Source organism: Anolis sagrei, chromosome 1 (assembly GCF_037176765.1).
Source record: "Anolis sagrei isolate rAnoSag1 chromosome 1, rAnoSag1.mat, whole genome shotgun sequence".
Classification (NCBI taxonomy): domain Eukaryota; kingdom Metazoa; phylum Chordata; class Lepidosauria; order Squamata; family Dactyloidae; genus Anolis; species Anolis sagrei.
This window is the reverse complement of record NC_090021.1, coordinates 82,289,204-82,317,166: the sequence shown is the minus strand read 5'-3', so window position 1 is coordinate 82,317,166 and position 27,963 is coordinate 82,289,204. Positions and strand designations below refer to the sequence as shown.

Sequence of the window (27,963 nt, the reverse complement as noted above, 5' to 3'; positions counted from 1 at the left end):
TTTCTGTCTACCATGGCTAACTTTGCTGTTTGTATTCCTTCCTTCCTTCCTCCCTTCCTCCCTTGTATAATTAAATAAACATATCAAGAAGAAATAATGAACAGAAAAGAATGGCCGTGTCACTCTTACTGAAATTTTATTCCAAAACCTACTTGGTAAGAAGTATAAGTAGAAATGAGTTTTTTCCATGGGTATATCAGGAGGTTCCTATGGTTGCAGTCCTCTTACTGAAAGAATGCTGTTTGCTCATTAATAGGAAGGAGAAAATCTCTCCTTCTAAGGTCTTTGGTGAAGCTCTGATCACAGGGCCCTTCCACACAGGCATATAATCCAGAATATCAAGACAGATGATCCACAATATCTGCTTTGAACTGGATTATATGAGTCCACACAGTCATATCCAGTTCAACGTGGATTTTATACAGCTGTGTGGAAGGGCTTTCAGAATGGAAGACCAGGTCCCTATGAAGCACAATGAAAGTTTCTCTGGTTACCTCTTCCCCTCAAGTTGGAACCCTGACCTCCGAAGGTTTGAAAATGCAGGGATATAGTGGTGAGAAGGGAAGGAAAAATGTGAATATATTGGACTCATATCTTAGAACAACATTCATTTTAGATCAGCACTTTTCACTTCAATTAGTCAAAAGGGTTGAAAAGGTTTAAAGTCCAATGAAAAGTGACTCCATGTTTGCTTGTATTCTGCTAGCAGTAGAGAGAGTGTCTGGGACAGAAGCACTCCATTTGTTAGGTTCTAGGTCTTTAGAACTGCAGTCTGAGTTAGGGAAATTCTCCCAAAATATCACACATTCCCTCCAGGGATGGGTAGTATGTTTCCTTATTACAAAGTATTTGTCTGAAATGCCTGTGATAGTTAAACAGAGGACTGAGATAAAGGTAAAGATAAAGGTAACAGTTTCCCCTGACATTAAGTCTAGTTGTGTCTGACTCTAGGGGGTGGTGCTCATCTCTATTTCTAAGCCGAAGAACCGTCATTGTCCATAGACAATGGTCATGTGGCCAGCATGAGCGCATGGAGCACCATTATCTTTCTGCCAAGGCAGTACCTATCGATCTACTCACATTTGCATGTTTTTGAACTGCTAGATTGGCAGAAGATGAGCTCACCCTACTTCCCGGATTCAAACCACCAACATTTTGGTCACCAAGTTCAGCAGCACAGTAGTTTAACCTGCTGCGCCATTAGGGGACTCTAGAGGACTAAAGGGAACCTATAAAGTAACTATGTATTGTACATTTTCAGTTTCCATAAACTGCGATTCAAAATCCAGAATATCATTCCAAAATCCATAATTTTCTGCATGCATGGCTGAGATAGTTACATGTTTGTTTTGTGATAGTTCCATGTATACATACTTTGTATCATATATATGGTCTGTTTAAAATTACCTTTAAGGTAATGCAAATAAGGTTTATATGCAGCAGAAAAGATATCTCGTGATGTAAATGCAAGCATTTTAAAATATGGGGAGCAACCCTGAAATACAGAACATTTCTGGTCCCAAACATTTCAGACAAGGAATACTCAGCTTGTTTAGGAAAGGAGGTCATAACTTCATTTCATGTCTATGGCCCCTTTCACACAGCTGTATAAAAACCACATTGAACTGGATTTTATGGAAGTGTGGACTTATACAATCCAGTTCAAAGCAGATACTGTGGATTATCTGTTTTGATATTCTGGGAGCCTTTCTAGACAGGCCCTATATCCCAGGATCTGATTCCAGGTTTTCTGTTTATCCCAGATTATCTGGCAGTGCAGACTCACATAATCCAGTTTGAGGCAGAAAACCTGAGATCAGATCCTGGGATATAGGGCCTGTCTGGAAGGGCCTGGGTTATATGTCTGTGTGGTAGGTCCCTGTGACATGAATCATTGTGTCTACAGTTCTATTTATAAACCTATAAATTGGCTTATTGGGAATATGTTCCATTGAACGGAGATAAACTCATAAATACATATTCTTAAGATCACACAGTTGAATTCTCACTGTCAACTGATAATGAAGATGAAATAAGTAGTGAAAGGCAGTCATGTATCAGGTACGGTGATGTAGTGTTAAATTCTGAGGTATAGTTAGTTACTCACCACGGCTGCAGCCTGAACCCAAGTAGGATCCAGAAATGCAGGTAGAAGTGGCTTAAGGAGAACCCCAACTCACAGGCAGCCCTGATAATCGATATCAACAAACAATTCCTGCAATTTTTAAGTTTTTGTAAAGCTAGCAGTTTTTAATTGGCCATAATAGCTTACAACAATATATTATGTGGATAGCAACATATTGGCTACAGATGGGTTGGGAATGGAAGATATGAGATAATCATGATATTATATTAGCAGATATGACAATGGGGCAGAAATCTAGTTTTGACTTCTTATAGCAGTACACATAACAGGTCCTAGAATACTAATGCCCTTTAAGGTTAGCATATGTGATTCACCTTACTTAAATGTCTGTCTCACTGTACAGGGTTTATATCCAGAATCCCACGGCATAATTGACAACAATATGTATGATGTAAACTTAAACCAGAACTTCTCACTTTCTGGGACTGCGAAATCAAATCCTGCCTGGTGGAGTGGACAACCAGTGAGTAGTCTTTAAATGTGAATAAGACCTATGTGGAATAGTCTAGAATGGGTCAGAGTAAAGCACATTCGGCTATTGAGTATTGTTGATAAGGGTGCGGAAATTGGAAATATAAGGCTAAACTGCACCATCAATCAGCTTTTAAAAATGGTTTAATACCCTCCAACATTTCACAGATGAAAACGGGGACTCATTTAGCCAAACAACATCAGAGTTTAATCAAGATGACAAAAGGCATTGATGAGACAAACCAGGAAATGCTGCTGCAGTTTGCTTTTATCTGAATCTACCGAATCTCTTTCCCTACATTGGGTCAATTGAATGCAAAGTACTTTTGGACTCTGAACTCACTTCGGACTTTGAACCCAATTTGCAGACCAGGAGGAGGGAAATAAGGCATATAAGGCTTCTCTCCTAGATGCCAGGGTTAAAATACTGTGTTTCATTAATTCTAAGGCCCCTTCCACACAGAGCAATAAAATCCCACATTTTCTGCTTTGAACTGGAATATATGGCAGTGTGGGCTCAGATAACCCAGTTCAAAGCCATATTGTGGGATTTTTTGCCTTGATATTCTGGGTTATATGGCTGTGTGGAAGGGCTCTAAGGCCACCTTCCACACGGATGAATAAAATCCCACATTATCTGCTTTGGACTGGAATATATAGCAGTCTGGACTCAGATAACCCAGTTCAAAGCATATATTGTGAAATTTTCTGCCTTGATATTCTGGGATATAGGGCTGTGTGGAAGGGCCCTTAAACATGCTTTCCAACCCATATAAAAATATTTCTAAAAACAGGGTGTTTTATAGAAGCAAGAGTGCTATATATCTATCTGTTGGTGGTGCTGAAATCAGTGTGCAAACTGCATTTTACAATCAATGGCATCTTAGAGTTGAAAAAGATATGGGTAACTGAATTAATCTCCCTGTACAGTTATAGCCTAGTGTATTTGTTAATCTTTTACCTTCAATGCCATATTTACCATTTTCTCCCACAGAGAATGTGTGGTTTGCACTGGGTTTTTAGTTACTTCAGTATTGAGAAGTATGTTTCTTTCTTAATATTGAAATAACACCAAATCCAAAACAAAAAATAGGACAGAAGCATAAATTAAGCAAATTAACAGCTTCACCAAATCATGGGACGATTAAAGGCAAGTCTGTAGCTTGGCTCTGCCAATCCATTTAATATAAAAAGGCTTTGACCAGTTTCCAACCATTTGAGATGAACTTGACAAGCATTCAATAACAACAGTTCTGGAGCTAATGTTTCACCAATACAAAGCCCTTGCTTTATTTGTTATTCATCTGAATCAATTATGCCAAGCAGTGTTCCATGAAAACCTCCAGTTTTAGAGGGTTTCTATATAGGCTTGCCCTGTTGAAATGAGTGTCTTCAAATAGTGAATCTCTATGGTTCTTGCAGATCTGGCATACAGCAATGTACCAAGGATTGAAAGCTGCCACCTACTTTTGGCCTGGTTCTGATGTAAAAATCAATGAAACATTCCCTAATATATATATGGTATATAATGGGTAAGTCAAATGTGAAGTCTTTCTTGGAAAAAGAACTTGTACCTGTGCTGTAATTGGATACAGATAAATGTACCTGAGTATAATTACTGCTGTATCATTTAAAATTCAAAATATTTCTGAAATGATACATGCAATCCACCTTCACACATACATCTGCATAACCTTAGTGCTGATCCTCTCAAAAATTAACTCAGTTTTCTATATACCTTAACAGGCTGGGCTATAGTTTTGTTTTGTTTTGGTTTTTTTAAACCCTGAATGCATTCCTATGCACACTGCATGTATCTTATTTGTAGTGGGAAAGTATGAAAGAACAACACAATATTTAAAATAAGAATTTAACCAACATAAACTTACTAGTATGTGAAGTGTGGGTCTGCTTTAGTCAAGTTAATTAGGATTGTTGCTGTTGTGTGCCTTCAAGTCATTTCAGACTTAGGGCAATCATAATTCTAAGATTTAGGGGGCAGATAAATGACCTTGGAGGGCCGCATCCAGACCACAGACCTTAGTTTGGGGACCTCTATCATAATGGATTCAGTAGGGAGACAAATAGCTGAAGTTTCACTTTCTCCTGACTCACTACTTATAAGGTGTTACTTGACAAACAGAATCTCATTGGTCCTAAAACCAAGTTCAGTTTTGCCCAATTATCTTGTCCAGATTACATACACAAACTTAAGATAATCCAGGGGCAGAGGGGGGCAACGACGATTCCCAAAGCTAGTAGTTTAAGGTTACAGAGTGAAATCCTATCATTAATCACAGCTAGAATAGAACAATTGAATTGGTTGGGTTAATCTATGTATTGACTCATCATTCAACTGTTGATTCAATGGATCTGTTTCAATTAATAACAGGATCCCAACCAATGTACTCCTATAGCACTCTTTCTGCATTTACAGGCCTTTCTGTGGGAAGGTAAAAGGTTGATGCAAGAAGGGAAAAACATGGGTGGGTTAGAACTAAAACATGGCCAGAAAACAAAACCACAGCTAATAAGGGAATTTTATTGAAATGAATTACTTCCACCGGATGCTATCATACAGTCACTTCGGAGGACCCAGAATATTCCCAGAGTGGTATCTTCTTGAGGAATTTGCTAGCCTCACCTTCTCCCCAATGTGACTCTATGGTAACTTCTGGTGAATGCATACCACAGAATCAACTAGGGGACCTAGAACATTCCATATTTTGTTGTATGTGGGTAGGAAATCATTCTATACTATTACACAGCTTAATATTAAATAATATCATATCACAAAATGATTTTCTTGATAATATTTTAATTGGAAAGGAAATATTTTCTTCAATTTTTGCAAGAATAAATGAGTAACACAAAAATATATTAAATATATTTTTATATATGAAATGGAACATGCTTGTGCAGAGGTAAATCCCACCATATTCAATGGACATCATGGTTAGGTATGTTTGTAAATACAATACTAATTTGCATACCCTGTAAATAGAATTCTGATTTACCTACATTGACCAAAATGGCATAGGTGTAAAAACAAAGCATTTAACCATTAACTTACTTTTTGCAGTGAAATTTCTGGGCACCAAATATACATAAAGGAATCAAAATAATCTTGCCCAGAATAGAAACAGCTTTGATCCAGTAATCTACCTTTTGTCAATGCCATTGCTCTATTGCATTGTGTTTTTTTAAAGCCTAATTTTTAATTTTCTTTCATATAGATCAGTTGCATTTGAAGCAAGAGTTTCAGAATTGCTGAGATGGCTTGATCGGCCCAAGTCTGAGAGGTAATTGCCAAGGAAACTTTGAAATCTGGCTCCAAGTTCTGCTTCTGTTCTCATGAGATGTCAATCAATTCGAATCAAAGACTGCATTTCCCTGTTTTCTTCCGGTTTTGTCTTTCAGCCTGACCTTTGATATTCACCTGATTTTCTTTAGGAATATAATCGCTCCTAGCCAAAGCAAATGCAGTGTAGTAGTTGGAGGGTTGAACCATTGCTCTGGGGACAAGGGTTTGAATCCCCACTCAGCACGGAAACTCACCAAGTGATTTTGACCAAGCCACAGTCTCTCAGCCTCAGAGAATGAAAGTCAAAACCCATACTGAACAAATCTTGCAAGAAAACCTTTTCATAAGTCAAAAATGACTTGGTCTCACAAAACACCAAATTGTCACAAATGTCTCTTTACTTTTTCCCATCTTGATTATTTTGATTTTTTTGTTCCTTTTTTATTTATGAATAATTTCAGGGTAGAAGTTACACTTTATAGGAAATATAAGGGAGCTGCTGAGCCTGTGCTAGAAAAGGGCAGGATATCATTGCATATGAAATGATATGTCCCCTGCCTCACAATGTATGTTTCTTCTCTGGCTCATACTAGACAGGATAGGTCCGTATCAGCTTCAATTAACTATAAAGCAAATGTGGTGGGTATGGATATAAAATATTTTCTTCCATTGGGCTTCAGGACAAGTTATGTCCTCATTTTCCAGGGCTATATCTACCCTGTAGAATTAATGTAATTTGACACAAATAACTCAATGTTATGGAATCTTTGTAGTGTGGTGAGGTAACAGGACTCTTTGGTAGGGAAAACTGAAGGTCTTGTAAAATGACACCTCCCATGAATCTATAGCATTGAGCCATGGCAGTTAAAGTCATGTAAAACTGCACTGATTCCACATTGTAAGTTTCTAGGACATGGGACTTCAGTACTCAGTAGACATGTAGAATATTACGATTAACTATGTTTATTAACAAAGAGAAGAATAGCAAATCTCATGTAATAATATAACTGCCAAAAGCAGATCTAGAACAACGCCAAACTGTCCTGCACACCCCAGTTGTCAGGATTAACAGTTCAGGTTAAGCCTCTCAGTCATTTAAAAATGTCCCAGTTTCCCTCTCCTCCTCCCACTTCCCAACACTGCCATATAAAATCCAGATTATCTTCTTTCAGAGAACTGAATTTTACGGCAGTGTAGAAGGGACCCAAGTTCCTATTGCAGCCCAACCGCCTGTGTGACTCCTTTTCACCCAAAAACTACACAGTTCAACAATAAGTAATAAGTTTATTAAGAAAAGGATATGCTATAGAAAAGGCAGTTTCAAACATAGACTATAATCCAAAAATCATTCCAAAATCAGCAGACTAAGCAATCATTAAGGTACAATAAAAAACCAAACCGTAAAAGCATTTTCAAAGTTATCTCAATAAGCTTGATATTCTTGAATGTAACAAAGAGCAGTGACCCACTCTAAATTTGAATCTAAAATCCCAAAAGTTAAAAACAAGAAACTGTAATCCAAGGGTTTCAACATTTAAACCAAAACGATATCCAAACACTTGAAAACTTGTACAAAATTATAATTCAAATGCTTGAAAACTTGAACCCAGTAAGTAAGATGGGAGATATGTTTGATGTCCTTTCCAATGTGCTTCTATCACCTGAAAAGACAGATGTTCCATGGGCCCTTTCACTGAACTACTTTAACTGCTATGGCTGCTTGCTATTAAATCCTGGATTTTGTAGATTTGATGAGGTATTAGAGGAATGCTCTGTTTGAAGATTCTAAATGCCTCTCCATAAACTACAAATCCCAAGATTATAGGCCATTGCTATGGCAGTTAATGTGGAATCATAGTGCTGCAATTCCATAGTCTAAAAGCGCCCAAAGTGAACAAAACAGATGGACACATGAACGGCTTTCCATCGTATTCTGTTTTGTTCTTAATACGTCTCAAAGTAATCTATCTCAGAATAGAAAAAAAATGATTTATTAATCTACCCCAAAATCTTTTCTCAATACAATAGCTCTATTGTATGTGTCTTGGATGAAGCCATTTTGGGAGAGGTGTAGTCTAGAAATACTTCTCGAATTTTCAAACGCTGTTGGTTACAAGATGCTTTTTATCACAGTTCATGCATTAACCCTCTCTAAATTCTAAATGATTCTGAAGTCATATAGAGTAAATGCAAGAACATAATGAGAAACTTATTCCATTACATTCATCAGACATGGATTTTCCGATTTTCTGAAAAGCAAAGGGTCTCCTGTGTTAAAATTGCACTAAGAATCCTCAGCTCTCCTGCTGGTGGCTACACTTCTTGAGAAAACAATACATCTTAATTGCCACTTTTTTGCAGAATGGTTAGTGGGGATCCCTTTTCATTTGCTCACAATGCGCTTTCCCTTTGAATCATAGGCCCGATTTCTATACATTGTATATTGAGGAACCTGACAAAGCTGGACACTCGTATGGACCAGTTAGTGGAGGAGTAAGTCTTGCTTTTTGTTTTCTTTTAATTCTACTTATTTCTTATTTATTTGCATGATGTTATAATTGTATTACATATTTTATTGTAAAGATGAATTAATCTTTGCTGGCTATGTTGTCTTGTAAAAGAGAAGAGGAGCAACTGTAATTTTTCTAGAGATAGAATACTGAAATTCAGGGGGTAAAAAAAGTGCAATATTCCAGAAGTGCTGTATAATGATGCAGACGAGTAGTAGTAAGAATTTAAATTGATTTATCAGACGGGGAAATTTAGAAAAATAATCCCAACGCTACTCAACCAAACAATAACGATGACACCACCATTACTACAGACTAGCTCACCAAAAATATAGAGGGAGTATGGTTGCTGATCCACTATATATTTAAAAGATAGGAACTGGGAACCACTGGAACTGAGAGACTTAAAATGATTATTCAAAAGGTTTCCGCTGCCACCATATTAATAATAAACAGGCTGAGTTTATGTTGAGACTTTGTTCTATGAACACTCACAGTGCCACTAAAGTTCCTTAGAGGCTGTTGAAAGCCGACTTAAATAATGCTTTGACCACAAAGGTATTCACACAGAGGCTGGTTTAAGTTGATAAAAATAACAAGAACATTTATTGAACAGGCTTAAAATATTCAGGTACAAGTGCTTAATGGTTTCAGTAAAATACTGGCATAAAAAGCTTGTGGTTGCGTTTGAGTAAAGATCTTAAAAACTTCTGGGTTACAAGTCTTAAAAGTTACAACAGAGTAATATCAACAATAGCTATGATTTAGAAAGAGCAGTTGTACAATCTGAGCAGTGTTATGGGACGAAAAGTAGGCGATGAAAATTATCCTTCCTTAATAGACAAGCCCTGTCTTTTATATGAATTTCTTTTCATCCTTTTACCGGAATATGAATATGGCAGAATTTGTAAACTGAACTGACCACTTTGAGCTCAGAATTAGAGCACTAGGTATTGATTATGGGGGATCTGTCCACTGAATTTTCCATTAGAACCATTGAAGTTGTCATTTCAGAAAGTTGTTTATCTCACAGTCAGATAAAACTGTGAATTGTATATTTTCTTCTTTTGTGTAGACCATTAAGGCCTTGCAGTTGGCAGACCAGACCCTGGGAATGTTAATGGAAGGTCTAAAACAGAGAAACCTACACAACTGTGTCAACCTCATAGTTCTGGCTGATCATGGTATAAATATTTTATTATGTTGTATTTTGGATGCTTTGCTGTTGATCTTACAAATTAAACATGTACTCATTTTAATATTCTTTCTCCTTTATTTAGGCATGGATAAGACATTCTGCAACCAGATGGAATTTATGACAGATTATTTTGATAAAATTGATTTTTATATGTATGAAGGGCCAGCACCTCGTATCCGAGCAAGAAATATTCCAAAAGACTTCTTTACCTGTAAGTCCGGATCATAGATTCTTGGATTCCTAGAGATGGAGAGAATTTTATAGGTCTCGAGAAGCTTAAGATATCTGATATGGGAGATGGGAACTGAAAACACAATTATGTCCATTGGATGCAATTCATTGAAACCCGTAATCAATATGATTTTTCATGAACAATGGAAACTCATATTAATTAATCAAGTGACATATCAATTTTTAGATATGATTGCTTGTTCATAATCTAGGTGATACAATGTAATACAATGGACTGGTTGCTCTGACACGACAAATAAAATAAATCTAGGTGATACAGGCTGAATCCAAATTTTGACCCCTACAACTATGCTGACAGGAAAGAAATTCCATGTCTCTTCCTCTCAATAGAGTTGTAACAACAACAACAACACTTTATTTGTATTCTGCCCTGTTTCCCCAAGAGGGCTCAGGGCAGATTCCAGCATATATACAGACACAGGCAAACATTCAATGTGTTTGAAACACACAATGAAACACAAATACACAGACAAGGCAAAGGCTTCCCTTTTGGTCTCTGGCTCAACTCTGGCTCTCGGGGAGGTGCTCATCGCCATTTCCAAGCCAAGGAGCCTGCATTGTCCATAGACATGTCCTGGTCACATAGCCAGCATGAGTTCATGGGATGCCCTCTTAACTTCCTGCCAAAACGGTACCTATTGATTTACTCACATTTTCATGTTTTCAAACTGCTAGATTGGCAGGAGCTGGGGTTGAAAGTGGGAGCTCACTTCCTCTCGTGGATTCGAACTGACAACCTTCTAGTTAGCAAGCTCAGCAGCTCAATGGTTTAGCATTGTGAGGTATAATGTAGGGAGAGGGAAGATCCTCCTTAACCAGGCTAATGCATTTTTCATCAGCAGAACTCTGTCATTGATGGAGGGCAGGGCCTGGATCCAACCCATATGGTATGGTATTTTACCATTCATGTTGAACATAAGCCCAGTAAGAACCAAATTAGATGTGATGTCAGAAATATGTGAATTTTTCTTGTCAGAAGCACAACAAGAGACTTTAGATGAAGCCCATGGTACAGAGAGATAATATTTTACTTCAGCATTGCTTATTGAATCCAAATCACTCTTCCCTTATCCTTCAAAGTTACAATTAGCTGTGAGACAGAAATAAAATTGGAAACAAAAAATGGTTTTTGAGTTTTCCACTTCCTCTGCTGCTAAGAGCACCCTAATAACCTCTATTTCTCTGGACTACAATCTGGATCCAGACTGAGTCTCTGCAGTTGATTTTATTAAATGATTTTTTTAAAAAAATAACAGAAGTACATTAATATGCCATCATCATTACTTTAAATATTTAAATATCTTATTTAAATTGAATTGGGGTTTTCTTTTGTAAGTGTTTTATGTTTAAATATTGTTGTTATTAATGTTGATATATTTGATTTGTATTTTATGTGTTATTGCACTCATGTGTGCTGTTTTGTAAGCTGCCCCCAAGTCCATTTGGGAGGTGGTGGTGGGATAAAAATGAAAGTTATTATAATATTATTATTACTTTAATTTCTCTTTAAATAGAGGAGTCTGCAAAAGACTTTGAACATCATAGACCTGATGGAGTGCACCTGGAATTGATAGAGTTCTATTATACGTATATATACATACCTAAAATATGTGCCTGGTGATGTTATCTTGAGTATAACCTATTTTTATTTTCTTCCAAACAGTTGATTCAGAAGGAATTGTTAAAAACCTTACAGTGAGTAAGCTTTTTAAACATCTCTTCCCCTTAGCAGCAAGCATTTTATTTCTGAGTTATTGCTCCTAAAGTCTGTCATTTCTCTGGTAGATATGGTATGTACTACTCGTATAACATGTGCAAATACCTAGATTATACCTTTTAATGTCCAAGTGTTTGAAGATTCTAGCACCATGCTCTCAAGGTTAAGGAAATGGTTGCTGTCTATTATACACGAAAGACCCATGCCTCTGGATTTTATTTCAAGTAGATAATGCTTTCTTGAACTTCCAGTTTTAGACAGAAAGACCTAAGCTACAATTATATATGTTGTTGTTCATTCGTTCAGTCGTCCCCGACTCTTCGTGACCTCATAGACCAGCCCACGCCAGAGCTCCCTGTCAGCTGTCACCACCCCCAGCTCCTTCAAGGTCAGTCCAGTCACTTCAAGGATGCCATCCATCCATCTTGCCCTTGGTCGGCCCCTCATCCTTTTTCCTTCTACTTTCCCCAGCATAATTATCTTCTCTGGGCTTTCCTGTCTCCTCATGATGTGGCCAAAGTACTTCAACTTTGTCTCTAGTATCCTTCCCTCCAGTGAGCAGTCAGGCTTTATTTCCTGGAGGTTGGACTGGTTGGATCTTCTCGCAGTCCAAGGCACTCTCAGAACTTTCCTCCAACACCACAGTTCAAAAGCATCGATCTTCCTTCGCTCAGCCTTCCCTAAGGTCCAGCTCTCACATCCATAGGTTACTACAGGGAATACCATGGCTTTGACTATGCGGATCTTTGTTGCCAGTGTGATGTCTCTACTTTTTACTATTTTATCGAGATTGGACATTGCTCTCCCCCCAAGAAGTAAGCGTCTTCTGATTTCATGGCCACAGTCTGCATCTGCAGTAATCTTTGCACCTAGAAATACAAAGTCTGTCACGGCCTCCACATTTTCTCCCTCTATTTTCCAGTTATATATACATGTTGTGTATATCAGTATGTAGATTAAAATTAGAGAGATCCAGTTTGTATAAATAAACATGCTGAATATGAAATGAAAAGGGTATCTGAAAGAACTTATCATTAGAAATCTTCCTAAAACCCAAACAAGTAGACTCAATAAATAATGCAGGTAGCTACATTGTCTACTGTGTACATTTTGATAAATGTATGCAGTCTTCCATTCTGCAGATCTCACATATGCACTTTACTATTTTCAGTGCCGAAAACCAGATCAGCACTTCAAAGCCTACTTGACTCGAGACTTACCAAAGCGATTACATTATGTCAACAACATCCGTATTGACAAAGTTCATCTTATGGTGGATCGGCAATGGTTGGCTGTGAGGTATGACATTTATAGGTTAATGTATGAGTTATGGGATTAATAGGTGGACATGCAGCCAAGGTTGGTTTTACAGTATAGTTGGGATGTGATTGCTCAGATTTGGGGGTTACAATTTAGGGACAATAGTATATGCATACATTTATTAATTTCACTCTATAACCTACTCTAGTGCCAATGCTCTAGGAAGCTTAATATTCATATTTAATATTTTACATTAAAATGGGAGCAGGGGAATATCCCTAAGCTCTGGATTTTAGTCTGAATTTTAAAGTATCAATCCAAGAAGTTCAGCTCTATCCCCTAAATAGTTTCAGAAGGTTTGATCTAAACCACAGAGCAGATTCATTGCCCTGTTGATTTGGGAGCTATCAAATGTCATTCAGTGGCTTACTTGTATAAGGTTCTCTTAGAGGTCTCTGGGTGATGCCATTTTTTCTCTTATTTTTTAAAAAAATGTTTTATCTTTTTTTAATGAGACAGTCTATAAATGCCCAAATCAAGAGGCACCACATTTTCACAAAGGCACCAATGTGCAGGTGTTACAACATAGTTCCTTTTTGACTTCAAAGTTGGGATCATTACACATCCATGAAGTGAAACGCATGAGGAGTATGCATTCGAAGCAGGTTACCATTTTAAAATCCATTGAACAATATGTAACCTACATACAAAAAGATACTTAAAAGAAATTAAAGGACAAGGAATTTTGTGGATACATGTGAACACACAGAATTCTGGGTCACAACCCAAATATTTGATGTACAACTTTACTGAAGCAAAATCCAATAGCTGAGTGGGTCATGCTATTTTTTATCTTGATTTTCTCTCTCTCCCTTTTTTTTTGCTTCAGTTGATGGTTTTTTTAATGCAGCCAACCATTTAAAATAATAAGGTTTTAGCATCTAAAGGTTTTTTACATACTCCTGTTGCCTTCATTTTTCTTACTATGCTGCTGCTTGTAGTTCTTGAGCAGGGATTAGAAATATGAGGCAATCTAGATGTTGGGTTGCAGTTCCCAACTGTTGTGTTGGCAGAAACTTCTGGAAGTTGCATCCAAGAAGTGTGTAATGATTCCCAAAAATGAGTGGACTCATTTATATGTCATCTTTTCTTCTCACTCCAAACAGACAGATGTGCATATTGCTTTGCTTGGAAGTAGAGTTGACTATTATTCTATAACTTCGGTTGAAAGCCAGATTCGGTATAATTTAAGTGTGAACCCAGATGAACTTTCCCCTTAGATCACATAGGATTGCAAAATCTCAGAGCTTGGTCTTGAGTCTCAAATGTAAGCCTTCTCCAGTTTTCAGGGTGGAGGGAAGGAATGTCTGGATAAGACAGAATAGGACAAAAGCATCATTTTTTTATACAAGATATATATTTTTGCCATTTGTCAGATTTGACTTTTTTATTTGACTGATGTATTCTGTGCAGAGGCATAGAATCATAGAATCAAAGAGTTGGAAGAGACCTCATGGGCCATCCAGTCCAACCCCCTGCCAAGAAGCAGGAATATTGCATTCAAATCACCCCTGACAGATGGCCATCCAGCCTCTGTTGAAAAGCTTCCAAAGAAGGAGCCTCCACCACACTCCAGGGCAGAGAGTTCCACTGCTGAACAGCTCTCACAGTCAGGAAGTTCTTCCTCATGTTCAGATGGAATCTCCTTTCTTGTGGTTTGAAGCCATTGTTCCGTGTCCCAGTCTCCAAGGAAGCAGAAAACAAGCTTGCTCCCTCCTCCCTGTGGCTTCCTCTCACATATTTATACATGGCTATCATATCTCCTCTCATCCTTCTCTTCTTCAGGCTAAACATGCCCAGCTCCTTAAGCCGCTCCTCATAGGGCTTGTTCTCCAGACCTTTGATCATTTTAGTCGCCCTCCTCTGGACACATTCCAGCTTGTCAATATCTCTCTTGAATTGTGGTGCCCAGAATTGGACACAATATTCCAGGTGTGGCCTAACCAAAGCGGAATAGAGGGGTAGCATTACTTCCCTAGATCTAGACAGTATGCTCCTATTGATGCAGGCCAAAATCCCATTGGCTTTTTTGCTGCCACATCACATTGTTGGCTCATGTTTAACTTGTTGCCCACAAGGACTCCAAGATATTTTTCACACGTACTGCTCTCGAGTCAGGCATCCCCCATTCTGTATCTTTGCATTTGATGCTTAACAATAATTTTAATGACACGATAAAGGCCTGCCTTCTGTAATTTCCCATGGGTCATCTGTAGGTTTCAGGTTTTATCCCTGAACTCTCAGGATCTGGAATAGTCCCACTTTGTAAGCCCTAATTTAGCCACAGCACCCTAGTACCCTCATTCAGAATAATATTTTTCTTGCCAAAATGTGTGCATGTGAACCCCGATTTTTCAATGGTTGCATGATGTATCATTGAAGAAGTGTGTGCATTTGCCTGCAATAGAGGTAAGTGGGGATCAGGACCAGATTCTTTCCAGATGACAATTTCTCTTCCTCCAGTCTTTGCCTCTCTTCTTCCAGACTTCCCTTCCCTGATAAGGGCTGCTTTTCTTTTCTTCCTTGATCTTTCCTAACATATCACCACTGTAGATGTAGGGCTGGCTGGGCAAAGTTGTGGTTTTCTACTACTACTGCTTTTGCCAGAGAAGGTTTCTGGATCAAGTATGTCCTAGTTGGAGAGGGAAGCTCAGTGAAACATTTTGTTTTCTGTCTCCACAACAAGTGATTCAACAAACCTTCATTCAAATGAACCAGTGTAGACTATCGGAATGACACCACTGGTTACTACAAATGCTTCTTCACAATGTAGCTGTGACGTGGTGGTGGGAGAGGGTTTAGTAGTTAAGGGAAAAAAATTAGGAGTATGGAGGAGAATGACAACATCCATTTATTTATTTATTTATTTATTTAAATATTTAAAAGTCACCATAAGCATCTACAGGTGGCCTAAACATCAAATTTGTAAATACTGTACAAATTATTTTAAGTCCTAGAAGCAGGATACTTAAAGATTGTTCCAAAAGAATAAACCCAAGTATTTCTCTTTCAAAGTCAACAAATGCTAAAGAGAAAAAAAAGCATCTTTACTCCTACTGGAAGAGAAATATGTCAGTGGATACTAACACGTAAGGAAGAACATTACTTTTTCTTTTGACATAAAGACATTTAAACACACAATTCTTTGTAAATGGCCCAACATATGACAAGGATGCCTTCCACACCACCTAGAGGGCAGTGGGGGGATTTTTTATTTTTTGTGGGGTTGTCAGACAGGGAGTACAACCTTCCAAGATTTCCTGGGGAGCCTGTATCATTGTGTCTAAAAGTTACTTGCATTTGATCTAGAATTTGATTTTTTTTCTTTTTTGGCTATGGTTCTTGTTTATAAAGCTGAGATGCTAAATATGTTAGCTGGAGGAACCTGAGAGCCATAGTTCAACATTTTAATTTTTCTAGAGTTGGCCAAATATTATTATTCATTTGTTTATTATTTTTATTTATTAGATCTCTATCATATCTTTCTGGCTAATAAGTTCAGGCACCAAGTGAAGCAAGCATAGTTAAAAACATAAGGCATTTTATTAATATAATATAATACAATTGTGGAAGTGATTTAAAAACATCAGTGAAGGGGGAAACCTACTCTGCACCCATCCAACTGGAAAGCTTCCTTTATAGCAGATCAGCGAAACTGCCAAAGACCTGTCCAAATGAAAAGGTCTTGACCTGTTGGTGAAAGGACCTCAGCCTCGCCTCTCTTCGTAAGAAATTCCACAACGCAGGAGCACTGTTTGGTTTCCAATATAGTTGCACAAATATTAAATATTTTCCCTAACTAACTTTTTTCAGCTTGGCAGGCATCCCCATTTCGTCTATGTGTTCCAAATATTGCAGGAGTGAGTAAGCAAAAATTTCCAGGCAAAAGCAGTCATTATTAGTCAAAATAGCAGGAAATGTCGCTCTAAGGCAAGGCATTAAAAAGACTAGTTGGAAAAGCTATTAATTTTAAAATATGTAAATGAACTCTTCTTGTAATCTAAGACATGTTTGTTGAACATGGTCCAAGAACACCTAGAGCAATTTTATGCTTTATGTACTGATCGTTTTTCTGGAAATTATACCATTCTTCCGGTGGTATTTCTTATAAGAGTGAATAGCATGGGCCTGAGTACCTTAGTTGATTTTATGGCTCCAAGTGCTTCTCCATGATAGAGATGAAAAATTCTCACATATCTCTATTATTATTATTATTATTATTATTATTATTATTGACTTTAGTTGTACCCTACCTTATTCCCCAAGAGGACTCAATATGGCTAACAGCCACAGACTTTGATCAAGTTAAAACAAAGCAAATAGAAAAAAAACAACCAATTAAACAATACTGTGTGTTAGGCTCCTGATGTTTTACTCACATCTATGGCAGGCATCCTATGGTGAAAGCCTCTGAGGATGCCTGCCATAGATGTGGGTAAAACATCAGGAGAGAATGCTTCTGGAACATGGCCATACAGCCCAGAAAACTCACAACAACCCACTGCCTGAAGAGCTGAACACTGATTGCAAAAGTAGTCCCTCTTTTTATTCTTCCCTAATTTTGAGAAATTAACATCTCTTATTGAGAATTATTTATAAATTCACTAATGTAGGGTTTTTTTTATAGGTCTAAAAAATATACATTTTGTGATGGTGGAAACCATGGCTATGACAATGAATTCAAAAGTATGGAGGTAAGTGAGAAGCTCTAGAATGACATTTGAAGATAAATAGATAGAGAGGGTGGATAAAGACCTTTTGAAAACATAAACGCTTAAAAGATTTTGGTGTTCCACATATATCTAATATGAACACCAATAAACTGTACAATAAAACAGCTATTTTTCAAAATGAAAAATAATTTACACTTAGATGGAAAATGTTTATTTTTGTAAACTTCCACAGTATTTGTATTTGAAAAGTTTTCTTCTACTTTTTCCAATTGCAAATTCTTTTATTATGAGAGCCCCCTTTTGTGAGACCTGGTTCAGTTGCACCATATGGTCCATGGTAAATTGTCAATGGAAAATTCTGTGGTGCTCCTTCCCTTGATGCCTTAAGCATGTGCTTAATGGGTGATTCAGCCCTGGATGGATGGATGATAGACTGAGTGCATCTCCCTTCTATGTGTTTCAGGGCTTTGAACAGCTGTCTAGATTCGGTTTCTTCCAAGCCTAGGTGAAAATCATATAGTCTTGCAAATGTTGTTGGACTGAATGTTCCAACAGACTTAGCAAGCATACTCAGTTGTGACAAATGCTGGGAGCTGTAGTCTAATAACATCTAAATGTTTCCTATCTGTGCATTATGATGTAACTGCAGTTGAGATATATGGTATTTCCTTGATAAAACATTTATCTACACTAGGTTTGCCCCTCCTTGCTCATTTTGGCCCAGGGGAGCATTTTTCAAACCAGAAAATCCTTCCACTTTAGAAAAAAATAGGGTCTAAATTTGATCAAAACTGAGCAGAATTGATCCCCTTAGCAGTTCCTAAAAGGTTTAAGGGGCCTTTTAAAGATTTCTTTGAACAGTGGGGATGTGTGGATTGATCCACGAACCTCCCAGGTCTAGCAGGGAACGTGTGAACCCTGGACCTGGAGAAGCCACCCACCTCAGTATTTCGTCAGTTCTACTAGATGATTCCCAATATTCCCCTCTGAAGCTCTTGCCAAAAAAGCTAGCCTCAGCATCTCATGTACAGTGATGGCATAACTTTATTGGTTTGCAGTATTATATTTGTCAATGCATGATGACTACATGTAGAATTGTGGAATGTGTTCTGGCTTCCTTTGGAGCAGAATAATGAACTGAATGTTGATCTGATATCATTTACACATCCAGAAAAATCTAAACTGAGCTTTTATCAATTATGACCCCCCCCCCCCCAATAACAAATCCACTGACTCAAATATGTAACAATCAATATATACTTCCTATACATGGCTTGAGTTAAGATTTCTTCCAGCTGACTTTGTTTAAAAACAATGGCAATCCTCCTGAAACTATTTTATGATGACTCTGTAGGCCGTCTTTGTAGCCCATGGGCCAGGATTTAAAGATGAAACTGAAGTGCAGCCTTTTGAAAATATTGAGGTTTACAATTTAATGTGTGGTGAGTACAAAGAAGAACCTGTCTATTTTGCACTGTTTGATAATCTATTCCAATGTTTCTCAAGCTCTGCTCCTCCAGACGTTTTGGACTTCAGCTCCCTGGCTCCTTCCACACAACTGAATAAAATTGCATACAGTATTATCTGCTTTGAACTGGACTATATGGCAGTATGGACTCAGATAACACAGTTCAAAGCAGGTGTGGGATTTTCTGCCTTGATATTCTGGATTATATGACTGTGTGGAAGGGCCCCCGGTAATCCCAGCTGGCTTGCCATCTGTTAGTAATTGTGGGAGCTGAAGTCCAAAGCATCTGGAGGACACAGTTTGAGAAACACTGATCTATTCTATTATTATAAAGCAGAGATGCTGAAAGTGCTACTCATATTTCCCCAGCCTCCTCAAATCCCTTAGATTTCCCTAAATTTGTATAACCTCCCCAACCCCCAACAGTGTATTCCCATTGCAGTATCTGGTTTACTTGTAATTCACCCACCAAATCTCAAATTCCTCAAATCAGTCAGATGAGTGAAACCCAAGAGACAGAAGCCAGTTGTTAAATTCCAATAATTCCTGGGTGCTTTACACATCTGAATTTCAGTCCCAAATGTCCAGTGAAGTCTACTGCAGGTCCACAGCAGTTCATACAAGTGGTATATGTTTAGAAGATACCTATACTCCCTACTATTGTCCATCTTTGATATAAAGGATCCATGTATTCTTTTCTAGCAAAAAATAAGACTGAGAAATTATATTTCTTCAGTGGAAAATTCTTCCAGCAACAAGACTCAAAGCAGCTTACAATGTATTTAACAACTATTAAGATTAAAAAGTATAACAAAACTTCAATAAAAGTATACATAAACAGTTATTTATGAAACCATTAAACCATGTATAAAAAGAATAATAATAATTTTTAAAAATCCTTTATTTATCTCCCGCCCCATCTCCCAAAGGGACTCGGGACAGCTCACAACATAAATAATACAATAAGATACAATACAATAAAATACATAGAGTGGAATAAACAATTAATAACACATCTGACCAATATAAAACTACAAGATACAACACAACAAGCAAATAAAATTCACAATAAAATTTTAAAACATTAAATTAAAAACACAATCATTCCTATGAGTGAAAGGGGGCCTGCTATCCTAATCAAGGTATATCCATATCACAGCGATTTACTAATCAAAAGCCTGTTAAATTGCCATGTTTTCAACTCCCTCCTAAATGTCATAAATTGCCATGTTTTCAACTCCCTCCTAAATGTCATCTAATCTCCCTGAGGAGGGTGTGCCAGAGTTGGGGGGGGGGGCAATCTCTCTTACGATAGAGGCGGGATCGAGAGGAGGGCCTCCCCAGCTTATAGGAAGGTCCGAACAGGTTCATAAGGCGGGGGGTGGGGTGGTTGGGTAAATATGCAGGACCTGAGCCGTGCAGAGCTTTGTAGGTGATGACCTGCACTTGGGCCTGGAAGCAAAGGGGCAACCAGTAAAGCTGCTTCAGGAGAGGGGTTGTATGATCTCTATAACCCACGCCGGTCACCAGCCTATAAAACATATAAAATACTATATACAAACCCTAAAACATTATAATCATAATTAAAATGTGCAATTAGGTAAGAAATAAAATGTCTTCTTGTTGTTATTGAAAGCCCATGTCAACCAGCTTTTGAAAGCCTGATATAATGCATGACATGGCATAACTTGGCCTGATATCTGCTTCTAGTTTAGCCTTTAACTGATTTTCTTTCCTTCACAGATTTGCTTAAAATTAAACCAGCCCCAAACAATGGAACACACGGAAGCCTGAATCATCTTCTGAAGGTTCCTTTCTATAGTCCATCGCATGAAGGGGAAGTTTCACCTCCATCTTCATGCCCCTTTAGCTCCTCTGTACCTTCCCAAACCTTAGGATGCAGTTGCAATTCTGTAAGTCCAGCAGCTTCAGATTTTTCTTTTTAAAAAATCCAATTTATTAAGGAGCCCCCGGTGACACAATGGATTAAACCCCTATGCCGGCAGGACTGAAGACCAACAGGTCGGAGGTTTAAATCCGGGGAGAGTGCGGATGAGTTCTCTCCCTCTGTCAGTTCCAGCTCCCCAGGTGGGGCCATGAGAGAAGCCTCCCACAAGGATGGTAAAACATCAGAACATCCGGGCACGTCCTGGGCAACGTCCTGGGCAAGTCGCTCCTGACATGAAAAAAAAATTCCAATTTATTTCCATTTGAACTATTTGTGCCTGACCATTCTCATGTATTTCTTTTAAAAATATATTTTTATTGTTTTATCATAGTTATTACATTTGTTATACATTTGTTTATAGCAGTTACATATTATTCAACACACTCTTTAACATATAATCTTATTATTCTGCTTGAGCATTTTTTTATTTTTTCCCACCACTGTGCTCCCCTCCCCACATCTCAAGCCACAACTTTTACATATCATCTGTCCAAAATCTCAATTTTTCTTGTGACGGTAACTTTCCTTCTTTATTTTTTAAACTATTTACAACAAATTTTCCCCATACATCATCAAAATTGCTTTGTTTTCATATACCTTTTTTAACTTTTAATATACATGTCAGCTTATCATTTATTGCCAGTTTCCATGCTTCCTTGTACCACTCCTCTATTTGTATATTTATTTCTTTTTTCCAGTTCCTTGTTATGAGCAGTATTCCCATGTATTTCAATTTGTTTATTTGTAGATAATAAATGTAGAAGCAGTGAATCAAAGACTAAACCTCGACAATCAAGCAAGTGAGTACAGGAAATGAAAAGACTGGGAATAATCCTTTTTAATGTATATCTTTAATTTTGGTTAACAGGGAAAGATGAAGATATCTAAATACAGTTACCCCTCCACTCTCACTAAGGTTAGAGGTACCACAAAGTGAAAAACTACAAATAAAAATGCTTTTTTAAAAACTTGAGAAAACATCTCAAGTCTGTTGTAACAGGCTGCGTTTTTATTTAATTTTAGTTGTGAAATCATAATTTTTTGTATATATGTCAGGTTGTTTAAATTTTGTTAGTATGGATGTATTGTTGTATTTGGGCATTGTTGTTGTATTCAGGCAGTATCTAGGGCCTTTTATATTTGAATCCGCCCTGAGTCCCTCCGGGGAGATAGAGCGGAATATAAACAAATAAATAAATAAATAATAATAATAATCATCATCATCATCATCATCATCATCTCTAAGAATTCCCAATTTCCAACATGACTCTATGGTCAACTTACACTGGAAGCTGATCATAGAATTGCATTGGAGAATCAAGAGATTCCAAGAGATATTGTAGCCCAACTCAAACTATTACGTAACATTTCACTCCAAGTTATATGTTTTCCCCATTTACATCTGCATTTATCACTGATACTGAAGTAGAATCATAAAATCATTGAATCATTGAGTTGGAAGAGACCTTGTGGGCCATCCAGTTGAGAAGCAGGAAAATCACATTCAAAGCACCCCCGACAAATGGCCATCCAGCCTCTGTTTAAACGCCTCCAAAGAAGGAGCAACTTCTTTCCTAAGCCAAAGAGCCATTTGGCAGGTTGCTGGATTAAATAGAAAAAAAAGATAAATGCAGGAGGAAAAATGGAAACATCTGCCCCTATTATCATAATCCTGATTAACTTCCCAAGAAGTTGATGCTTCAACTTTGTTATTTTTTTCTAAACCCACACAACATCAAATGATGCATAGTTTGGCTCTAAATTTTGATTCATAAGCAGATTTGGGTTGAGCTTGACAAGAAAAAATATTAAACCTCAGGTTTATTAGGTAGACTTGTTTAGTCATCACAGTATAAGATTGTGTCCTGCTCTTTCAAAGCATAGATAAAAAGCAAAAATCCTGAATAAGTATGTATGTTTCATTTTAAAAAGGGGGGAAAATCTATTATTCCATGACTGCTTCTCTCCCAACAGGATCATATGAATGTAAATTATAATAATTATGGTTTTACTTGTATTCTAGAAACAGAATCTGAATCTTATAATTTGCCTTATGGTAGACCTCGTGTTCTACAGAAGGAGAGCACTTATTGCCTACTTCACCAGAATCAATATGTGAATGGCTACAGTCAAAATATCCTGATGCCACTGTGGAGTTCATATACAGTCAGCAAATCAGTAAGTTTCCAGTTCTAATTACCCTTTTGTACACAACGTTTTTGTTTAAAAGTCAAGCTGGTTTGCTATCCTCACTATTTTGACCTTCAGTATCTAGGACATTTTTCATATTGCCACTGAATTTAGGAAGGGCGAGTTCTGGCAAGTCTTAAGAGGCAGCAGGATGTTTATAAAAGTGATCTGTATATCTGATTGCATTACTCCTGAACCACATATTTTAGTCTTTCCATTGCTCGCAAACATGCTCTTTTACTTAATACACCCTGACTCTCACTCACACACCATTCACACTTACACCCTTTTTGCTTTGTGGATACAGACATCAAGTAACAAAGGTTTATCAAGCCCATAGTGCTCTGTTCAGGCTGGCGAGTCAAGAGTTGGGCAGGTCACTGCTTATGGCATTTATGCAGTTTTCTGTGTGGTGGAAGCAGTGACACAACATTATGATTAAACTGAGCTACAATATATACATTTAAAAGAAGACATGTGACAATTAACTGAATTAATGTGATGAACTTGATACAGATGTAATAGAAAAACCTACATCTATGTATAAATGTATTTACATCTATGGAGCTGCAGTGATGCAGTGGGTTAAACCCTTGTGCTGGCTGAATTGCTGACCTGAAGACTTGAAGGTTGGTGGTTTGAATCCACAAGATGGGGTGAGCTCCCATCTGTCAGCCCCAGCTTTTCATGCAGGGACATGAGTAGAAACCTCCCACAGCATGGTAACACATCCGAGTGTCCCCTGAGCAATGTCCTTGCAGACGGCCAATTCTCTCACATAAGTAGCAACTTGCAGCATATTCTCAATTTGCTTCTGACATGATAAAAAAAATAGCCACTATAAAAATAATTCAATGCATTAGCATGACAAAACATATCCAGAAAAATAGTCATGTATATTATGGCTTGTCCTGAAAACCTATTTTGATGTGAATTTGATTCTAATGAGATCCAAGGTGGTGCAATGGGTGGGCTGTGCAAAAGTCACACACACCCCTTTAAAAAAAAGTGGGGGGGGGGGGGGAGACTGCAACTATTACGCAATTAAATGTGGTATTTAATCTCAAGACTCATTGCAATCAGAGCAAAGCTTATTTCTGAGTAATGCAATGACCAGATCTTTGTAAAAATTGGGTTAGAACTTCCTAAAGCCCCAGTTAGCATGGTCATTAACTAGGCAATATGAGGAATTCTGGGGGTTGTAGTCCAGAAACAGGTGTTTCCAACTGTGCCCATAATTATGTCACTATTACATATTTTGATAAGATGCTTTTAATCTCAAAAAAGGAAGATATTTGTAGTGCAGGCAGTCTATAGCCATTCTTTCAATTTTTCCTGCCTCAATTCCTACTGCTGACGATACAAACATCCACTTGAAATCTAGGCAGCTATCTGCCTTTTTGCCAAATCTGTTAGAATAAAGAAATCAAGGGAGGCTCCAGCTGCTGACCCATTTCTTTTTCTTGTGCTTATGCACTGGTTTGGGATTTAGGCAATACTATTTTTCTCTGTTAACATTAGCTCCATTCTTTGTACACAAATCTTTGACACTGTTTATTCTGCTGACATTTCTGTGCTGCCTTCATCTTTCAAAGAACAAAAATCTGTGGGTGTTTACAAATAAAGGCTAATGATGGGTGAATCTTTCAAAGGTCACTTTTTTGCTTCTCTGAAGTGTTTTTAAACTGTTGAGAGAAATCTAGTTTGTTGGGAAATTATCAAAAGTTCCCCCAGGTAGACAGTGAAACAACTATAGGAAGAATTGTACGTGATCATTTGCAACACCAATATTTTTATTTATCATATCAGAAGCGAACTAAGTTGTAATGTATTTTGTACAGTATAGTACAGTTGTAATGTATTTTATAAACACAGTCCTTTGACCAGCAGCTGGCCACTTGGAGTGAGTGCCTCTGGCAGGATTCAGACTGCAATGTAATAGGTGGTCTGTGGTTTGCTCTTCTCCACACTTGCATGTCATGGACTCCACTTTGTGGCTCCATTTCTTAAGGTTGGCTCTGCATCTCATGGTGCCTAAATAAAAGTAAAGGATTTAAGATCTCAGGGAACGGAAGTGGCTTTTTCAGATGGCAAACCATTTTAAATCCCCAGTGACACTCATCAAGAAGAGATTAAAGGAGGATAAGAAAGTAGTGACAAAGTGTAGATTTAATACATGTAACTTGTTGTCATAACAGATGTTTGCTGAAGACCATAGGTTTACATCATTTTAAAAAGGAAGAAATTAGACAATCCCATCTAGGTGTTACTATATCAGGTTGACAAGCCCTGGCATATAGTCTCCATGTTCAGAGGGAGTATATCAGTGAATACTATTTGCTGGAAATGCGAGATAAAAGTGTGAGAGAAGGATTCATGTCTCATGAACTTCTTGTGTGATTCCTACATGCCTGTGGCTGGATACTGCAGAGAACAGAGAGGCCTTTGGTTTTCTTCATTAAGGTTCTTCTTGTGTTGTCTTGTTCTAACTCCAAACATACAGAGAATGAAATGGGATCCTATTGAGGGCACAGTATCCTCAAGAAACCTGCTATAGCCAACTGATAGGCCCACCCCTATAATCTATAAAGTGATTTACCAACCAAAACAACTACAAAGAAAAATGGAAACACGGGAACCAGATGCCACAATCAATCTAGATGCCATTACTGTCCCTATATTTACCTGCTCAGTCAAGGGTTAGGGTTAGTTACAAGACTCCAGGGAGTCAGTCTTTAACAAGCCAAATGCTGTGGCACTTTCTACATACGCTACACTACAGTTCCCACTATTCTCATTCAGGGACAGTGTAAAGGGACTTGTAGTCCAGCTTCACTTGATGTTTATTGTAAATTAATCTAGTGATAGTAAATATTTATACAGAACCTACAGAAAGAGAGGAAATGTTATATGACATTCCTCTTTTGTCTTTAAAATCTCTTACTGTTTTTTATTGTTCAGATTATGTTTACATATGACACAGTTGGCCAAAGGACGTGTGTTGGTTTCTGTGGCTTCTCATCTCTGGTAGCATTTCATTAGGGTTGTTTTCATTTGAATCCCAAAGACAGAGATTTCATTGCCAAGGGAGCTTTTCTGACGTCAGTGAGCATGTAGACAGGAGAGCAGTTCCACAGCATAAAGCAGCCATTGTCTCATTCTAGGAAAACTACAGTGGGGAATGCAGACACTCATGGAAAGGCTGAGCTGATGCAGAAAAAGTCAGGCAGCATCATTTCAGCCAACTGTGATTGTAAGAAAGGCTCTGCTGGATACAGGCTCATAACTCTACCCCAGCACAAGAATGAAACAACATTGTGCTGCCTTTCAATACCAATTGTTGGAGAGGTGCAAGTGCATTCACATCTTGCTCATTACCTTCCTGTTGGAATCTGGTCATTCATTGTGGAAACAGAATGCCGGACTAGAAGAATGTTTGATCTGATCCAGCATAGTTGTTACGATGACAGAAAGAATGCTGTTTGGCTCCTTGTAAAGAGAAAAAGCAAGGTATAAACATTATTATTAATAATAATTACAATTATAATCTGCACACTGGGTGCCATGCCAAAAGATCTCAGCCAGCATTTAATAATAAAATAATAATAGCCAACATAAATATCTCACTTCGCAAACCCCCCTTACAGCTGCAGGTATAAAACAACAATAATAAATCTCAGCTAGGTAAAGTACTTGGTGAAATCTGTGGGTCCTCACTATATTTATTAATGGAATCTAAATATGGTTGAAGGTTTGTTGGAAAAAACATGTCTTTAATTGTGTATGGAAGGCTTGAAGAGTGGGGGCTAGTCTGATGGGCATTGCAGAGACCGGGGGGGCGGGGGGGCACCACTGAGAAGGCTCTCTCTCTCTACCCCACCAACTGCACTTGAGACGGAGGTGGCACTGAGAGGATAGCCTCCCTGGTTGATATTAATGCCCATTCTGGTTCGTAGAAAGAGATGCGGTCATGAAGAGTGATAGCCTTCAGATACAGTTACAGTCTTTTCTGTTATGGAAGGCTATTTGCTAATGATTTGTGTCTCCTGTTGTATTTTATTTGTTTAAGAAATGAAATTCAATGATTGAATAGGAAATGATAGTGAGGCCAAACCTGATAAGGCAGGTGGTCTGACCAAGCCCATAATAGATTAAAACTAGACCACCTAACAGCACTTTTTACAATGGAAGAAATATCACAAGGTGGTTTTCCCCTTTTATTTGTCCATAGCTTCTTGTTTTTATGTAGCATGGTTGGGCATCGTTCTTCTATTGCCCACTCTTGAAAAAAATCTATAAAGCTGTTTTTACCCTCAAATTCATTCAGTTTGGAGGCCTCTCACCACAGTGTGTCCACCAGACTGTTTTGGGCATAGGAGCTAAATTTTCTGAACATGAAGTTATGGGAAGGTCAATTCATGTGTCACTTGCTTTTGGAAAAGGGGCCTTCCTTGGGTCCAAAATAGCCCAGAGGAGCTGAAATGTTGCTGAATGGATCCCCACACTCTCCTGTAAGTGATGGGTGGGAGTGATTCTCACTTCTACTTCATAAGAACAAGAATCTGTTGATGAAGACAGGGAACAACTACCTCATACTTTATGATGTATTTCCCCTGATTTGCTCCACATTTGGTGGTGGTGGTGGGGGTCTTGATGGGCCCAAAGGAACTCAGGAATGGTCCTGGGGGCCTCCATGTGCCCCAAAGATGATTCTCATCCATATTATCAAAATATCTATTTTTCTACTTACTGTATACTGTTTTTAA

The 27,963-nt window shown here is 37.9% G+C and overlaps 1 protein-coding gene across 1 annotated transcript in view; it reads left to right on the top strand.

The window, feature by feature from the left end:
- ENPP3 (ectonucleotide pyrophosphatase/phosphodiesterase 3) overlaps nt 1-27,963 on the top strand; it is a 66,599-nt gene that overhangs the window by 22,948 nt on the left and 15,688 nt on the right. The window contains exons 8-20 of the mRNA XM_060753377.2: nt 2,490-2,609; nt 4,040-4,149; nt 5,854-5,919; nt 8,342-8,414; nt 9,507-9,615; nt 9,712-9,840; nt 11,545-11,576; nt 12,770-12,897; nt 17,546-17,612; nt 18,946-19,033; nt 20,803-20,972; nt 21,756-21,807; nt 23,031-23,185. Of these exons, the coding sequence (XP_060609360.2) occupies nt 2,490-2,609; nt 4,040-4,149; nt 5,854-5,919; nt 8,342-8,414; nt 9,507-9,615; nt 9,712-9,840; nt 11,545-11,576; nt 12,770-12,897; nt 17,546-17,612; nt 18,946-19,033; nt 20,803-20,972; nt 21,756-21,807; nt 23,031-23,185 (1,299 nt within the window). The remainder of the gene's footprint in view (nt 1-2,489; nt 2,610-4,039; nt 4,150-5,853; nt 5,920-8,341; nt 8,415-9,506; nt 9,616-9,711; nt 9,841-11,544; nt 11,577-12,769; nt 12,898-17,545; nt 17,613-18,945; nt 19,034-20,802; nt 20,973-21,755; nt 21,808-23,030; nt 23,186-27,963) is intronic.